This window comes from Crinia signifera, chromosome 11, assembly GCF_055691185.1.
Source record: "Crinia signifera chromosome 11, ASM5569118v1, whole genome shotgun sequence".
Classification (NCBI taxonomy): Eukaryota; Metazoa; Chordata; class Amphibia; order Anura; family Myobatrachidae; genus Crinia; species Crinia signifera.
Window position 1 is genome coordinate 121,281,508 of NC_139227.1, and position 18,941 is coordinate 121,300,448.

At 48.8% G+C, this 18,941-nt stretch overlaps 1 protein-coding gene across 3 annotated transcripts in view; it reads right to left on the reverse strand.

Annotated features, from left to right (window-relative positions):
* OTOG (otogelin) overlaps positions 1-18,941 on the reverse strand; it is a 175,693-nt gene that overhangs the window by 85,178 nt on the left and 71,574 nt on the right. For all 3 annotated transcript variants that reach the window (XM_083164586.1, XM_083164585.1, XM_083164587.1), the window contains 5 exons: positions 15,331-15,465; positions 14,684-14,830; positions 12,794-12,913; positions 7,366-7,482; positions 974-1,130 (listed from right to left, as the gene is read on the reverse strand). In XM_083164586.1, the coding sequence (XP_083020712.1) occupies positions 974-1,130; positions 7,366-7,482; positions 12,794-12,913; positions 14,684-14,830; positions 15,331-15,465 (676 nt within the window). The remainder of the gene's footprint in view (positions 1-973; positions 1,131-7,365; positions 7,483-12,793; positions 12,914-14,683; positions 14,831-15,330; positions 15,466-18,941) is intronic.

The following is an 18,941-nucleotide window of genomic DNA, read 5'->3' on the forward strand; positions in this document are numbered from 1 at the left end:
CAGATGAATGAGAGTAAGCTCCTCCCTCCTAACATGGCAGCCTGCTACAGATGAATGAGAGTAAGCTCCTCCCTCCTAACATGGCAGCCTGCTACAGATGAATGAGAGTAAGCTCCTCCCTCCTAACATGGCAGCCTGCTACAGATGAATGAGAGTAAGCTCCTCCCTCCTAACATGGCAGCCTGCTACAGATGAATGAGAGTAAGCTCCTCCCTCCTAACATGGCAGCCTGCTACAGATGAATGAGAGTAAGCTCCTCCCTCCTAACATGGCAGCCTGCTACAGATGAATGAGAGTAAGCTCCTCCCTCCTAACATGGCAGCCTGCTACAGATGAATGAGAGTAAGCTCCTCCCTCCTAACATGGCAGCCTGCTACAGATGAATGAGAGTAAGCTCCTCCCTCCTAACATGGCAGCCTGCTACAGATGAATGAGAGTAAGCTCCTCCCTCCTATCATGGCAGCCTGCTACAGATGAATGAGAGTGAACAGAGTGGAAATCTATTAGTATTAATTCTAGCACATTCCTGCCACAAATCGTGCAGTTTCTATTTCCTGCCTGAGGTGTCAATCTCTGCTTTGGTGTATCTAGCACAGATTGGTCTATATCAGTGCTGATATACAGACTACAGTGTGCTGAAAGCACCAAAGTAGATGCCCGAGGCAGGAAAGAGTAGCTGTTGTTGTGACAGAAGAAGGAGTCCAGTATGAACACTATAAAACATTTATATCTTTAGATATATACACTCTAGGTACACAGCTTCTCCAGCATCGGGTGAACACTGGCATACCAGCTACATGGTGTATGGTCGCATTCATCTCCAAATATTGATCACTTATTTTAAGATCTCTTGAGCAATCAGTTTGTCCTTCTGGACCCCCTGGATAGGTATATCCCCTTCTCTATATCCTGAACCTGAGCACAATTCGCAATGAGCTGATAGATGGTTACGATTGGCCCATTTCATACTTACGACACACTCTGGGTGACCTCCAGTCCACAGTAATTCCCTGCTGGCAGCACTGGTGAGCGTACGCTGACACACTGGTGCAAAAGCACTCGCAGTCTCCACCTCGGTTACATCCGCAGGTGTCTGACAGGCAGTTGGAGTAAAACCAGGTAACGTCCACCTGGGGGGGAGACATGTGTATATCACAGTGCTCAGGATGCAACACAAACATGTGTAACACTAAACAGAGTGCAACACAAACATGTGTAACAGTACACAGGGTGCTACACAAACATATGTTACACAAACGTGTTACACTACACAAGGTGCTACACAAACGTATGTTACACTACACAGTGTGCTACACAAACATACGTATGTTACACTACACAGAGTGCTACACAAACATATATTACACTACACAGAGTGCAACAAAAACATGTGTAAAAGTACACAGGGTGCTACACAAACATATGTTACACTAAACAGAGTGCTACACAAACATATGTTACACAAACGTATGTTACACTACACAGAGTGCTACACAAAAATCCATATGTTACACTACACAGAGTGCAACACAAAAATCCATGTTACACTACACAGAGTGCAACACAAAAATCCATGTTACACTACACAGAGTGCAACACAAACATATAATACACTACACAGAGTGCAACACAAACATGTTACACTACACAGAGTGCAACACAAACATACTGTATGTTATACTACACAGAGTGCATCACAAACATATGTTACACTACACAGAGTGCAACACAAACATATAATACACTACACAGAGTGCAACACAAACATGTTACACTACACAGAGTGCAACACAAACATACTGTATGTTATACTACACAGAGTGCAACACAAACATATGTTATACTACACAGGGTGCTACACAAACGTATATTATACTGTACGTATGCTTGTGTAGCACTCTGTGTAGTGTAACATACGTTTGTGTAGCACCCTGTGTAGTGTAACATATGTTTGTGTTGCACTCTGTGTAGTGTATTATATGTTTGTGTTGCACTATGTGTAGTGTAACATATGGATGTTTGTGTAGCGCTCCATGTAGTGTAACATACATTTGTTTAGCGCTCTGTGTAGTGTAATATACTGTACCTATGTTTGTGTAGCACTCTGTGTAGTGTATTACACTACACAGAGTGCTACACAAATGTATGTTACACTACACAGAGCGCTACACATACATCCATATGTTACACTACACATAGTGCAACACAAACATATAATACACTACCATACCTCCCAACTTTTGATCTGAAGAAATAGGAAAAGGAAAAGGGGGCGGGGTGTATGCAAATGAGGGTGCGGCTTATGCTAATTAGCCGCGACCTCATTTTCATACGAGAATAGACGCTGTGCGCATGCGCACAGCGTCTATTCTACTAGATTGGGGGGTCTCCCAACTGCCACCCCCGCAGCGGGACAATGCCTGCCGCGGGTGGGACAGCGGGACAGGACCCGAAAATCGGGACTGTCCCTCTAAAATCATGACAGTTGGGAGGTATGCACTACACAGAGTGCAACACAAACATAATACACTACACAGAGTGCAACACAAACATGTTACACTACACAGAGTGCAACACAAACATGTTACACTACACAGAGTGCAACACAAACATATGACACTACACAGAGTGCAACACAAACATATATTACACTACACAGAGTGCAACACAAACATATATTACACTACAGAGTGCAACACAAACATATATTACACTACACAGAGTGCAACACAAACATATATTACACTACACAGAGTGCAACACAAACATATATTACACTACAGAGTGCAACACAAACATATATTACACTACACAGAGTGCAACACAAACATATATTACACTACACAGAGTGCAACACAAACATATATTACACTACACAGAGTGCAACACAAACATATATTACACTACACAATGTAACATAAACATATCACAGTACTCAGTATGTAACACTAACACAATCCTGTATTATAGTAGACAGTGTGCTATACAATCCTAGATTACAGCAAACAGTGTGTTATACATATTTGGAAAATATATACCATCAGTCTACAAGAAAATACTAGACAATATATCTACTAGTAACCCTGCTCGAAGCAAATGCATTGGAAAGCTAGCCTGCTACCATGTGATTGCCTCTGTGTCTGTAAATGTGTGAGAGAGAGAGAAAGAGATGTAGTTTCACTCGCTGCCAACAGATGGCAGTGTTTTGGAGACACACAAACGGACACTAGACACATTTGGAATGATACAGGAATTGAAAACCTGGCGCAGGGTGGGTTAATTTAATAAAAGCAGCTAATATACTCTCCGGGAGACCATCCACCCCCCCCAATAACATATAAAGACAGGAGAAAGGTTTGTGGAGAGAAACAAGAGCTCTGGGTGGACTTGCTTTGGTGGGAATTCCAATTTTGTGGTATTATGCAATAAACTCATGGACTCAATGTAGATTTTAAATATAAGTGGTTTATTTGAAATTCCATTAATTATCTCTTGCCTTTAGGTTTTGTATGTCAAATTAATTGTTATTAATACTGTGTTTTTATCTTTTTCTATTTTTATATACCCGGCTCCATCTAAATACGTGTCAGAGATAGCGCTGTTTTATTTATTGTTTCACATTGTAATGTATTATCCACATTTGTAAATATTGTATGCAACAGAGTTACTACGTGTCCTTTTTTAGAAACAAAAATGTGTAAATGTATGAGCTGGGTTATAGGTATCATTGGCCAACTGAAGTCATGTGACCAACACACCGGGTTCAAAATGGACAACAAGAGGCATATCTTGAAAAAGGAAGTTCCCTTCCGAAAGGCTTGATGCCGCCAACACTCTGGCCAGCATCCCAGTGAGGAGGACAAATCAGTACGGTTCACACCAGACAGCGTCTGCAGCACTTACGGCCGGAACATCTTTCCCTCCGTCTCCCGAACTTTGAACCTCCTCATATGCCTAGCGATTCAGCCAATCAGCGTGCGCCGTGCAGCCAGTGTTTTCAAAACAGAAGCGCTTCCCGCGCCGCCGCATAGCGCTAGTGATTTCTTATTCACTGAAGGGACCCCCCACCGCCACCAGCTTTATACTCAGCGCCGCAGGAGGTACCCGCGCGGCAAGGACACCACTGCAGGGCTGGCTCCTGTCAGACGCCAGCCTGGACCCCCCCTGTCCGCTCCCCAGATGGCGCAACAGGTACCCCGGCACCTGGGCGCTCCCACCCCGACTCGCCTGGGGCTCTCAGATGCCTTGCACCGGCCCTGGATAGATCATCATACTTGAATCTGTAAAGAAACCATTACGGGAATGAGAGTCTGAATTTTAAAGTAAATGAGGCTACATAGAGAATCGGGTCTGCCCAGGATTGAGCACGACCGTCCCACTCACATTTGGAATTCACACCCAAGCAAGTCCACCCAGAGCGCTTGTTTTTCTCCACAAACTTTTTTCCGGACACTAGATATATTATATATCTTATATATTTGGCTACATCTGTCACTCAAAGTGTCTGAGTGTGTGTATAACGCTGGGTGGAGCCTCTGACTCACATGACAGAGAATCCCCCCCCCCCAGGATTAAATTGCGCATGCAAAACACTGACATGGCTATGGTCGACAATGAAAAAGGTTGAGTTTTTGAAGATTTATTTTTCATATTCATTGTCATGTGTCGACATGGACACCAATGAGGTGCCACATTTATGTCAACATTTACATGTGTTGACCTTTGCTGTGTTGATTTTTTTCTTGTGGCGATACGCGTCACACCCCCCGCAACCCCCACTCCCACGATTCACGGCACACACTCCCCCCCGCGACCCCCCCTCCCGCGATTCTCGGCACACCCCCCCCCCCGCGACCCCCCCCTCCCACGATTCGCTGCAACCCCCACCCCTGCAACCCCCCCTCCCGCGATTTGCGGCAACCCACCCCCGCGATTCTCTGCAACCCCTCCCGCGATTCGCAGCAAACACCCCCCCCCACCCACAATTCGCGGCACCCCCGCGACCCCCCCTCCCGCGATTCGTGGACACCCAAGTTGCAATACAGGCATCTTTCATACAATTCTAATCATATTTCTCATATACAAACGCTCACAAATTAAGGGGGCGCAGCCCCTTACACCGGTGTGAAGAGCACCGGAGGGCGCGATGAATCACCTAATATATATATATATATTAGAAAACTGTATATCCAGAGATATAAAGAAGCAGCACTCCTTATTTGATTTTAACCCCTTCCCGACATATGACGTACATTTACGCCATATGTCGGTTGGGGGTGAATCAAGCCAGCTCACGGAGTGAGCTGGCTTGATAGAGAGCAGGTAATGGCTGTATATTACAGCCATGTCCCTGCTCTCACGGCCACGAGCGGCGAGTTCGCCGATCGCGGCCGTTTAACCCTTTAAGCACCGCGGGCAAAGCGCCCGCAGTGCTTAAATAGCTGATCGGAGGGGGGGGCGCCCCCCTCCGGCGCCGATCGGGGCCCCCCGCAGCGCGATCGGAGGGTGCCGATCGGTTGCCATGGTAGCCAGGGGTCTAATGTAGACCCCTGTGCTGTCCGTGTATTCATACCTATTACATCCTGCCTCAGGCAGGATGTAATAGGAAGTGCAAAAAATCACTACGTTCAGCCATAGAGCTCTATGGCTGAACCTAGTACAGGCGATCGCGCCCCCTAGTGGTCAAGTACACTAGGGGGCCTTGTAGTAAAAGTAAAAAAAAAAAAAAAATAAAGTTTAAAAATAAAAAAAAAATAATAAAATATTAAAAGTTCAAATCACCCCCCTTTCCCCATTTCCCAAATAAAAATAAATAAATAATAAAAAAAATAAACATATTTGGTATCGCCGCGTTCCTAAAAGTCCGATCTATTAAAATATAACATTAGTTATCCCGCACGGTTAAAGGCGTAAACGGAAAATAATCCCCAACGCCAAAACTACGCTTTTTGGTCGCATCGCGTACCCAAAAAAAATAACTAAAAGAGATCAGAAAGTCGCCCATATCCCATAATGGTATTAATTAAAAAGTACACTTCAGCCCGCAAAAAATGAGCCCTCACCCAGGTCCGTAGGTGGAAAAATAAAAAAGTTATAAGCCGCAGAACATGGCGACGCGACGCAAATTCGAAAAACCGTAACATTTTCTATTTTTTTTTTTAGTGGTAAAATGTAACGAAAACTATATAAGTTTGGTATTACCGGAATCGTAACGACCCATAGAATAAAGATAACCCATCATTTTAAACGAACTATGAACTCCAAAAAAACCGTAACCAGCGCAAAATTGTGGAATTGCGTTTTTTTTTTTTTTTACCCCACATTGAATTATTTCCTGATTCCCCAGAATATTATACGGTATAGTAAATGGTACCATTAGAAAGTACAACTTGTCCCGCAAAAAAAAAGCCCTCATGTGTCTATATAGCCGGAAAATTAAAAAAGTTACGCTTATTTGAACACAAGGAGGAAAAAAAAAAAAAAAATTACCTTAAAAGGCAATGTCGGGAAGGGGTTAAAGTCCAAACAAAAAGACAATTTATTCCAAAGGCAAATGAGCATCAAACTTTTGCAGCTTTTGAATCGGCATTTATATGCCTTTAACAGTAGCAGGGGTCACAAGCATAATCACCCATCCTTGTAGTGCAGGGAAAAACACAGTCACAGTCGACGAATTCGTTTCGGCTCAAAGGAGCCTTTCTCACAGACTATATATATATATATATAGATAGATCTATCTCTATCTATATATCTATATCTATATCTATATCTATCTATATCTATATCTATATCTATATATATATATATCTATCTATCTATCTTATCTATCTATCTAGATAGATAGATAGATAGTAACACATATGTGAGGTGAAAGCGCAGCGCGGACCAGCCAGCCATCTTACACACTTTCAATTCCAGCCCAGCATCACAGGCAGCAGAGCACAGACTTGCTTATTTGCTTCTCATAGCTATGGGGAGGACTGTGTGATGCTGTGAGATGATTTATTATGGACTAATACAGCATATTATCGCACAGCACTGAATATACTAGACATTCCCAACCACGGTCCTCAAGGCACACTAACAGTGCAGGTTTTCTAGTTATCCAGGCTTGAGCACAGGTGACTTAATTAGTATCTGTGGGATTCTGATTACACCATCTGTGCTGAAGCCTGGCTATCACTAAAACCTGCACTGTTGGCGTGCCTTAAGGACCGTGGTTGGGAATGCCTGGAATATACTATGGGAAATAATTACAGCTTACTAAATGTTTGAATTCCTGCAGAAGTGGCAGCAGCTGTGTGATATCAGAACCTGTTACTGGACTGTATTTAGCGATATGGAGATGTAGTAACATAAACTCACCACTGGATGGCAGGCATCAAACACCTCACTCAGTAATATTCCACACTCCTGCTTGGCAAAGGGCTCCCTGAGGGGGTTCATCATGCAGGGATTCCTGGTGTCCGGGCTTTCAGCACACTGAGGAGACAGATACTACCGTATTACAGCAACGCACAGCCGGCACCAGGGGCCAAATGTAATAGGGTGTGAGATTTTGGAAAAGTTTTCATATTTTTTTAAAGTAGCAATCATTTACACTGAAAACCAGCTTGATGTTGCCATGTAAATGATTAAATGACAAACAAAAATAGTTCAACTACAACTATTCAGATAACATGATCAAAAAAGATTATAATGCATAGTTACCTCCCCTCCTGCATGCTGCAGGAGACTCCCTGACTTAGCAGCGATCTCCCTCTCTCCCTCATTAGTCTAGCAATCTCCCTCATGTCACCAAGCTCACGTTACACTGTTACATCATAGTTACCTCCCCTCCTGCATTCTGCAGGATACTCCCTGACATAGCAGCAATCTCCCTCTCTCCCTCATTAGCCTAGTAATCTCCCTCATGTCACCTAGTCCACATTACACTGTTACATCATAGTTACCTCCCCTCCTGCATTCTGCAGGAGACTCCCTGACATAGCAGCAATCTCCTTCTCTCCCTCATTAGTCTAGCAATCTCCCTCATGTCACCTAGCCCACACTACACTGTTACATCATAGTTACCTCCCCTCCTGCATTCTGCAGGAGACTCCCTGACATAGCAGCAATCTCCCTCTCTCCCTCATTAGTCTAGTAATCTCCCTCATGTCACCTAGCCCACATTACACTGTTACATCATAGTTACCTCCCTCCTGCATTCTGCAGGAGACTCCCTGACATAGCAGCAATCTCACTCTCTCCCTCATTAGTCTAGCAATCTCCCTCATGTCACCTAGACCACATTACACTGTTACATAATAGTTACCTCCCCTCCTGCATTCTGCAGGAGACTCCCTGATATAGCAGCAATCTGCCTCTCTCCCTCATTAGTCTAGCAATCTCCCTCATGTCACCTAGCCCACACTACACTGTTACATCATAGTTACCTCCCCTCCTGCATTCTGCAGGAGACTCCCTGATATAGCAGCAATCTGCCTCTCTCCCTCATTAGTCTAGCAATCTCCCTCATGTCACCTAGCCCACACTACACTGTTACATCATAGTTACCTCCCCTCCTGCATTCTGCAGGAGACTCCCTGACATAGCAGCAATCTCCCTCTCTCCCTCATTAGTCTAGTAATCTCCCTCATGTCACCTAGCCCACATTACACTGTTACATCATAGTTACCTCCCTCCTGCATTCTGCAGGAGACTCCCTGACATAGCAGCAATCTCACTCTCTCCCTCATTAGTCTAGCAATCTCCCTCATGTCACCTAGACCACATTACACTGTTACATCATAGTTACCTCCCCTCCTGCATTCTGCAGGAGACTCCCTGAAATAGCAGCAATCTCCCTCTCTCCCTCATTAGTCTAGCAATCTCCCTCATGTCACCTAGCCCACATTACACTGTTACATAATAGTTACCTCCCCTCCTGCATTCTGCAGGAGACTCCCTGAAATAGCAGCAATCTCCCTCTCTCCCTCATTAGTCTAGCAATCTCCCTCATGTCACCTAGCCCACATTACACTGTTACATAATAGTTACCTCCCCTCCTGCTTTCTGCAGGAGACTCCCTGAAATAGCAGCAATCTCCCTCATTAGTCTACCAATCTCCCTCATATCACCTAGCCCACATTACACTGTTACATTTTGGGGAAAAAGGAATGAGAGACAGATACAGTTACATTGAATCATCAGCACCATTTCCCAGCACTTTACCAAGTATAGTATCTCTTACTAACTGCTTTGGTTCTCATCTACATTTGGATATAAGTCATTTTAAAAGATTCCTCTCAGATGTAGCAGTACACACCCACGCTTCTAAGTGCCATGTTCACAATCTCTTTTCACAATCTCTCCATATATGGAACAAGACACGCCCTTTAAGTGGAGCATGACACACCCCCTCAATGGGGCGATGTGCAAAACTCTACCACCAACTATAATCTCCCTGAGACTAGTTTTCAAAAGTAGACAAATATGGTATAATGTAACAAAAACCACTGTGCTATATGCTTTAACACTCTCCAGTATCAAAATGAAAATATCCACATGAACATCAGGTTAGGGGTAGGCTGCAGGGTGGGAGGTTTAGGGTGAGGTTGTCGGGTGGGAGGTTAGGGGTAGGCTGCCGGGTGGGAGGTTAGAGGTAGGCTGCAGGGTGGGAGGTTAGAGGTAGGCTGCAGGGTGGGAGGTTAGAGGTAGGCTGCAGGGTGGGAGGTTAGAGGTAGGCTGCCGGGTGGGAGGTTACGGTTAGGCTGCCGGGTGGGAGGTTTAGGGTTAGGCTGCCGGGTGGGAGGTTTAGGGTTAGGCTGCCGGGTGGGACGTTAGGGGTAGGATGCCGGGTGGGACGTTAGGGGTAGGATGCCGGGTGGGAGGTTTAGGGTTAGGACGTTAGGGGTAGGCTGCCGGGTGGGAGGTTAGAGGTAGGCTGCCGGGTGGGAGGTTAGAGGTAGGCTGCCGGGTGGGAGGTTAGAGGTAGGCTGCCGGGTGGGACGTTTAGGGTCAGGTTACAGGAGGGGAGGTTTAGGGTTAGGCTGCCGGGTGGGAGGTTAGAGGTAGATTGCAGGGTGGGAGATTGGTGCAAGACTGTTGGCGTGAGAATTAAGGTTAGGATCCTGCGATGGGGGATAGAGCAACAATATAAAAAAGGCAGGTCACACAGTAACAGCGTATACTGTAACATGCAGGTCACAAAGTAACAACATATAGGGAAGGTCACACTGTAATATATATAAGAAGCACATCACACAGTACAAATGCAGGTCACACAGCAGTACCGTACAATAGGCAGGTCACACAGTATTACCGTACGGCAGGTCACACAGCAGTACCTTACAATAGGCAGGTCACACAGCAGTACCGTACAATAGGCAGGTCACACAGCATTACCGTACAATAGGCAGGTCACACAGCAGTGACGTACAATAGGCAGGTCACACAGCAGTAACGTACAATAGGCAGGTCACACAGCAGTAACGTACAATAGGCAGGTCACACAGCAGTACCGTACAACAGGCAGGTCACACAGCAGTAACGTACAACAGGCAGGTCACACAGCAGTAACGTACAATAGGCAGGTCACACAGCAGTACCGTACAATAGGCAGGTCACACAGCAGTAACGTACAATAGGCAGGTCACACAGCAGTAACGTACAAAAGGCAGGTCACACAGCAGTACCGTACAATTGGCAGGTCACACAGCAGTAACGTACAATAAGCAGGTCACACAGCAGTAACGTACAATAGGCAGGTCACACAGCAGTAACGTACAATAGGCAGGTCACACAGCAGTACCGTACAAATGCAGGTCACACAGCAGTAACGTACAATAGGCAGGTCACACAGCAGTACCGTACAATAGGCAGGTCACACAGCAGTGACGTACAATAGGCAGGTCACACAGCAGTGACGTACAATAGGCAGGTCACACAGCAGTGACGTACAATAGGCAGGTCACACAGCAGTACCGTACAATAGGCAGGTCACACAGCAGTAACGTACAATAGGCAGGTCACACAGCAGTAACGTACAATAGGCAGGTCACACAGCAGTAACGTACAATAGGCAGGTCACACAGCAGTAACGTACAATAGGCAGGTCACACAGCAGTAACGTACAATAGGCAGGTCACACAGCAGTACCGTACAATAGGCAGGTCACACAGCAGTAACGTACAATAGGCAGGTCACACAGCAGTGACGTACAATAGGCAGGTCACACAGCAGTGACGTACAATAGGCAGGTCACACAGCAGTACCGTACAATAGGCAGGTCACATAGCAGTAACGTACAATAGGCAGGTCACACAGCAGTAACGTACAATAGGCAGGTCACACAGCAGTACCTTACAATAGGCAGGTCACACAGCAGTAACGTACAATAGGCAGGTCACACAGCAGTAACGTACAATAGGCAGGTCACACAGCAGTACCGTACAATAGGCAGGTCACACAGCAGTACCGTACAAATGCAGGTCACACAGCAGTACCGTACAATAGGCAGGTCACACAGCAGTAACGTACAATAGGCAGGTCACACAGCAGTAACGTGCAATAGGCAGGTCACACAGCAGTAACGTACAATAGGCAGGTCACACAGCAGTACCGTACAATTGGCAGGTCACACAGCAGTAACGTACAATAGGCAGGTCACACAGCAGTACCGTACAATAGGCAGGTCACACAGCAGTAACGTACAATAGGCAGGTCACACAGCAGTACCGTACAAATGCAGGTCACACAGCAGTAACGTACAATAGGCAGGTCACACAGCAGTACCGTACAATAGGCAGGTCACACAGCAGTACCGTACAATAGGCAGGTCACACAGCAGTAACGTACAATAGGCAGGTCACACAGCAGTGGCGTACAATAGGCAGGTCACACAGCAGTGACGTACAATAGGCAGGTCACACAGCAGTACCGTACAAATGCAGGTCACACAGCAGTACCGTACAATAGGCAGGTCACACAGCAGTACCGTACAATAGGCAGGTCACACAGCAGTAATGTACAATAGGCAGGTCACACAGCAGTAACGTACAATAGGCAGGTCACACAGCAGTAACGTACAATAGGCAGGTCACACAGCAGTACCGTACAAATGCAGGTCACACAGCAGTAACGTATAATAGGCAGGTCACACAGCAGTACCCTACAAATGCAGGTCACACAGCAGTACCGTACAATAGGCAGGTCACACAGCAGTACCGTACAATAGGCAGGTCACACAGCAGTAACGTACAATAGGCAGGTCACACAGCAGTAACGTACAATAGGCAGGTCACACAGCAGTACCGTACAATAGGCAGGTCACACAGCAGTAACGTACAATAGGCTGGTCACACAGCAGTACCGTACAATAGGCAGGTCACACAGCAGTACCGTACAATAGGCAGGTCACACAGCAGTACCGTACAATAGGCAGGTCACACAGCAGTACCGTACAATAGGCAGGTCACACAGCAGTACCGTACAATAGGCAGGTCACACAGCAGTAACGTACAATAGGCAGGTCACACAGCAGTAACGTACAATAGGCAGGTCACACAGCAGTAACGTAGAATAGGCAGGTCACACAGCAGTAACGTACAATAGGCAGGTCACACAGCAGTAACGTACAATAGGCAGGTCACACAGCAGTAACGTACAATAGGCAGGTCACACAGCAGTAACGTACAATAGGTAGGTCACACAGCAGTAACGTAGAATAGGCAGGTCACACAGCAGTAACATACAATAGGCAGGTCACATAGCAGTAACGTACAATAGGCAGGTCATTAATGTAAATATTTACCTCAGCTGCTGCCCAACTGCTTCCAAATTCCTGTGGATTGGTCAGCTCAAAGTTATCCGGAGTTCTCATCTCATTCACTGTCTTCAGGTCAAAGTTCCCACAAAGTCCACTCAGTTCTCCCTGAGGGAAGTAAAATACAGGGTGTGAGAATTATATAGGGGCCTAGTTACCAAGTGTGTGGGTCTCTCCTCAGGGAAATGTTGAGGAGGCCTCTGTGGGATCTTACACCATTCTGCACTGGGCAGTGGGGAAAAAGTGTACAAATCACTACACAATGCCTTATCACGGCAGAAGTGGGTGGGCTGCTGGAATTACATGGACATGGGAGAGTAGGGAGTACAGTGGTATATAATTTAAAAGACAGAGACAGTCAGCAGGAGGACTGTCACAATCAAAGGACTGTCAGAGGGAGGACCGCCTCAAACAGAGAGAGAGAGAGGAGGCAGGCAGAGGGATGGGAGGACCGCCGCACAGAGGGACGGGAGGACCGTCACAGACAGAGGGAGGACCACCACAGACAGAGGGAGGACCACCACAGACAGAGGGAGGACCCCCACAGACAGAGGGAGGACCCCCACAGACAGAGGGAGGACCACCGCAGACAGAGAGATAGGAGGATCGTCGCAGACAGAGGGAGGGCCGCCGCAGACAGAGGGAGGGCCGACGCAGACAGAGGGAGGGCTGACGCAGACAGAGGGAGGACCACCGCAGACAGAGAGATAGGAGGATCGTCGCAGACAGAGGGAGGGCCGCCGCAGACAGAGGGAGGGCCGCCGCAGACAGAGGGAGGGCCGACGCAGACAGAGGGAGGGCCGACGCAGACAGAGGGAGGGCCGACGCAGACAGAGGGAGGACCACCGCAGACAGAGAGATAGGAGGATCGTCGCAGACAGAGGGAGGGCCGACGCAGACAGAGGGAGGGCCGCCGCAGACAGAGGGCCGCCGCAGACAGAGGGAGGGCCGACGCAGACAGAGGGAGGGCCGACGCAGACAGAGGGAGGGCCGACGCAGACAGCGGGAGGACCACCGCAGACAGAGAGATAGGAGGATCGTCGCAGACAGAGGGAGGGCCGACGCAGACAGAGGGAGGGCCGCCGCAGACAGAGGGCCGCCGCAGACAGAGGGAGGGCCGCCGCAGACAGAGGGAGGGCCGACGCAGACAGAGGGAGGGCCGACGCAGACAGAGGGAGGGCCGACGCAGACAGAGGGAGGACCACCGCAGACAGAGAGATAGGAGGATCGTCGCAGACAGAGGGAGGGCCGCCGCAGACAGAGGGAGGGCCGCCGCAGACAGAGGGAGGGCCGACGCAGACAGAGGGAGGGCCGCCGCAGACAGAGGGCGCCGCAGACAGAGGGAGGGCCGACGCAGACAGAGGGAGGGCCGACGCAGACAGAGGGAGGGCCGACGCAGACAGAGGGAGGACCACCGCAGACAGAAAGATAGGAGGATCGTCGCAGACAGAGGGAGGGCCGCCGCAGACAGAGGGAGGGCCGACGCAGACAGAGGGAGGGCCGACGCAGACAGAGGGAGGGCCGCCGCAGACAGAGGGCCGCCGCAGACAGAGGGAGGGCCGCCGCAGACAGAGGGAGGGCCGCCGCAGACAGAGGGAGGGCCGCCGCAGACAGAGGGAGGGCCGCCGCAGACAGAGGGAGGACCGCTGCAGACAGAGAGAGGGCCGCCGCAGACAGAGAGAGGGCCGCCGCAGACAGAGAGAGGGCCACAGCAGACAGAGGGAGGGCCACAGCAGACAGGGATTATTCTTTACAGCAAACATTAATATTGTCAGAGTGTTTCCACCTCAGCTGGGCACATCTCATGCAGAGCCCAATAAGCCCAGTATGTCCCTTGAGTGATGGGGTAAAAGAAGAAGTGGACACCTCTCATGTTACCTGCCACTGGGGTCCCACTTGTATGTGAATGGTCGTTCTCTGATCCCACAGAAGTGTGATATATTCTGCAGCAAAGTGGAGGAAGGTGAAGAAGCCTGCCTGCCAGATGTGTATCTCTTGTCTCTCATCTATGATGCTTGATGGACTCTGAGCGGATAGGAAAAGTCACATATTCCATTGTATATCTACTGCCTTCCGTATTGTACTCAAGCACTTGCGTCACCATCCGCTCACGTCAGCCCCTCATCCGCCCGCTCGCATCACCCCCTCATTCATCCGCACGCATCACCACCTCATCCATCCCCTCGCATCACCCCCTCATCCATCCCCTCGCATCACCCCTTCATTCATCCGCACGCATCACCACCTCATCCATCCGCTCACGTCAGACCCTCATCCATCTGTTTGCATCACCCCCTCATCCATCCGCTGTCATCACCCCCTCATCCATCCGCTGGCATCACCACCTCATCCATCCGCACACATCACTCCCTCATCCATCCCCTCGCATCACCCCTTCATTCATCCGCACGCATCCCCACCTCATCCATCCGCTGGCATCACCCCCTCATCCAAATTAATTTGCCATTGTACGTTCAAACCCTTTTTTCTTCTCTAAACCTGCCATTAGCTGCAGCCGTACTTACCGGATTTCCAGTGTCATCTTCAAATATAATTATTGACTGTCCAACATTGATAGAGATAAATTTTCTGCAGATTGTTCCAGTATTGTAACAATTTATGTTTTCTACTATGACAGAAAACCTGTCAGATGACAGACCCTGTAAGACAATAATAACCAGGTGAACCAGCTATAAGACTAGACCCCCCCATCACATATACAGCTATAAGAGGAGACCCTGTTACACATACAGCCAGATGACACAGGTATAAGAGGAGACCCCGTCACACATACAGCCAGGTGACACAGCTACTGTATAAGAGGAGACCCCGTCACACATATACAGCTATAAGAGGAGACTCCGTCACACATACAGCCAGGTGACACAGGTATAAGAGGAGACTACACCACACATACAGCCAGGTGACACAGCTACTGTATAAGAAGAGACTACACCACACATACAGCCAGGTGACACAGGTATAAGAGGAGACCCGGTCACACATACAGCCAGGTGACATGTGTATAAGAGGAGACCCCGTCACACATACAGCCAGGTGACTCAGGTATAAGAGGAGGCCCGTCACACATACAGCCAGGTGACACATGTATAAGAGGAGACCCCGTCACACATACAGCCCGGTGACACAGCTATAAGAGGAGACCCCGTCACACATACAGCCAGGTGACACAGCTATAAGAGGAGACCCGTCACACATACAGCCAGGTGACACAGGTACAGTATAAGAGGAGACCCCGTCACACATACAGCCAGGTAACACAGCTATAAGAGGAGACCCCGTCACACATACAGCCAGGTGACACAGCTATAAGAGGAGACCCGTCACACATACAGCCAGGTGACACAGGTATAAGAGGAGACCCCGTCACACATACAGCCAGGTGACACAGCTATAAGAGGAGACCCGTCACACATACAGCCAGGTGACACAGGTATAAGAGGAGACCCGTCACACATACAGCCAGGTGACACAGGTATAAGAGGAGACCCCGTCACACATACAGCCAGGTGACTCAGGTATAAGAGGAGGCCCGTCACACATACAGCCAGGTGACACATGTATAAGAGGAGACCCCGCCACACATACAGCCAGGTGACACAGCTATAAGAGGAGACCCGTCACACATACAGCCAGGTGACACAGGTACAGTATAAGAGGAGACTCCGTCACACATACAGCCAGGTGACACAGCTATAAGAGGAGGCCCCGTCACACATACAGCCAGGTGACACATGTATAAGAGGAGACCCCGTCACACATACAGCCAGGTAACACAGCTATAAGAGGAGACCCGTCACACATACAACCAGGTGACACAGGTATAAGAGGAGACTCCGTCACACATACAACCAGGTGACACAGGTATAAGAGGAGACTCCGTCACACATACAGCCAGGTGACACAGCTATAAGAGGAGACCCGTCACACATACAGCCAGGTGACACAGGTATAAGAGGAGACCCCGTCACACATACAACCAGGTGATACAGGTATAAGAGGAGACCCCGTCACACATACATCCAGGTGACACAGCTATAAGAGGAGACGCCGTCACACATACAGCCAGGTGACACAGCTACTGTATAAGAGGAGACTACACCACACATACAGCCAGGTGACATAGCTATAAGAGTAGACTCCGTCACACATACAGCCAGGTGACACAGCTATAAGAGGAGACCCCGTCACACATACAGCCAGGTGACACATGTATAAGAGGAGACCCTGCCCCACATACAGCCAGATGACACAGCTATAAGAGGAGACCCCGTCACACATACAGCCAGGTGACACATGTATAAGAGGAGACCCTGCCCCACATACAGCCAGGTGACACAGCTATAAGAGGAGACCCCGTCACACATACAGCCAGGTGACACATGTATAAGAGGAGACCCGTCACACATACAGCCAGGTGACACAGCTATAAGAGGAGACCCGTCACACATACAGCCAGGTGACACAGCTATAAGAGGAGACCCGTCACACATACAGCCAGGTGACACAGGTATAAGAGGAGACCTCGTCACACATACAGCCAGGTGACACAGCTATAAGAGGAGACCCCGTCACACATACAGCCAGGTGACACAGCTATAAGAGGAGACCCGTCACACATACAGCCAGGTGACACATGTATAAGAGGAGGCCCGTCACACATACAGCCAGGTGACACAGGTATAAGAGGAGACCCCGTCACACATACAGCCAGGTGACACAGCTATAAGAGGAGACCCGTCACACATACAGCCAGGTGACACAGGTATAAGAGGAGACCCCGTCACACATACAGCCAGGTGACACAGCTATAAGAGGAGACCCGTCACACATACAGCCAGGTGACACAGCTATAAGAGGAGACCCGTCACACATACAGCCAGGTGACACAGCTATAAGAGGAGACCCGTCACACATACAGCCAGGTGACACAGGTATAAGAGGAGACCTCGTCACACATACAGCCAGATGACACAGCTATAAGAGGAGACCCTGCCCCACATACAGCCAGGTGACACAGCTATAAGAGGAGACCCGTCACACATACAGCCAGGTGACACAGCTATAAGAGGAGACCCGTCACACATACAGCCAGGTGACACAGCTATAAGAGGAGACCCGTCACACATACAGCCAGGTGACACAGCTATAAGAGGAGACCCGTCACACATACAGCCAGGTGACACATGTATAAGAGGAGACCCCGTCACACATACAGCCAGATGACACAGGTATAAGAGGAGACCCTGCCCCACATACAGCCAGGTGACATAGCTATAAGAGGAGACCCCGTCACACATACAGCCAGGTGACACATGTATAAGAGGAGACCCCGTCACACATACATCCAGGTGACACAGGTATAAGAGGAGACCCTGTTACACATACATACAGGTGACACAGGTATAAGAGGAGACCCTGCCCCACATACAGCCAGGTGACACAGGTATAAGAGGAGACCCTGTCACCCATACAGCCAGGTGACACAGCTATAAGAGGAGACCCCGTCACACATACAGCCAGGTGACAGAGGTATAAGAGGAGACCCCGTCACACATACAGCCAGGTGACACAGCTACTGTATAAGAGGAGACCCCGTCACACATACAGCCAGGTGACACAGGTATAAGAGGAGACCCCGTCACACATACAGCCAGGTGACACAGGTATAAGAGGAGACCCCATCACACATACAGCCAGATGACACAGGTATAAGAGGAGACCCTGCCCCACATACAGCCAGGTGACACAGCTATAAGAGGAGACCCCGTCACACATACAGCCAGGTGACACAGCTATAAGAGGAGACCCCGTCACACATACAGCCAGGTGACACAGCTATAAGAGGAGACCCCGTCACACATACAGCCAGGTGACACAGGTATAAGAGGAGACCCCGTCACACATACAGCCAGGTGACACGTGTATAAGAGGAGACCCCGTCACACATACAGCCAGGTGACACAGCTATAAGAGGAGACCCCGTCACACATACAGCCAGGTGACACAGGTATAAGAGGAGACTCCGTCACACATACAGCCAGGTGACACATGTATAAGAGGAGGCCCGTCACACATACAGCCAGGTGACACAGGTATAAGAGGAGACCCTGCC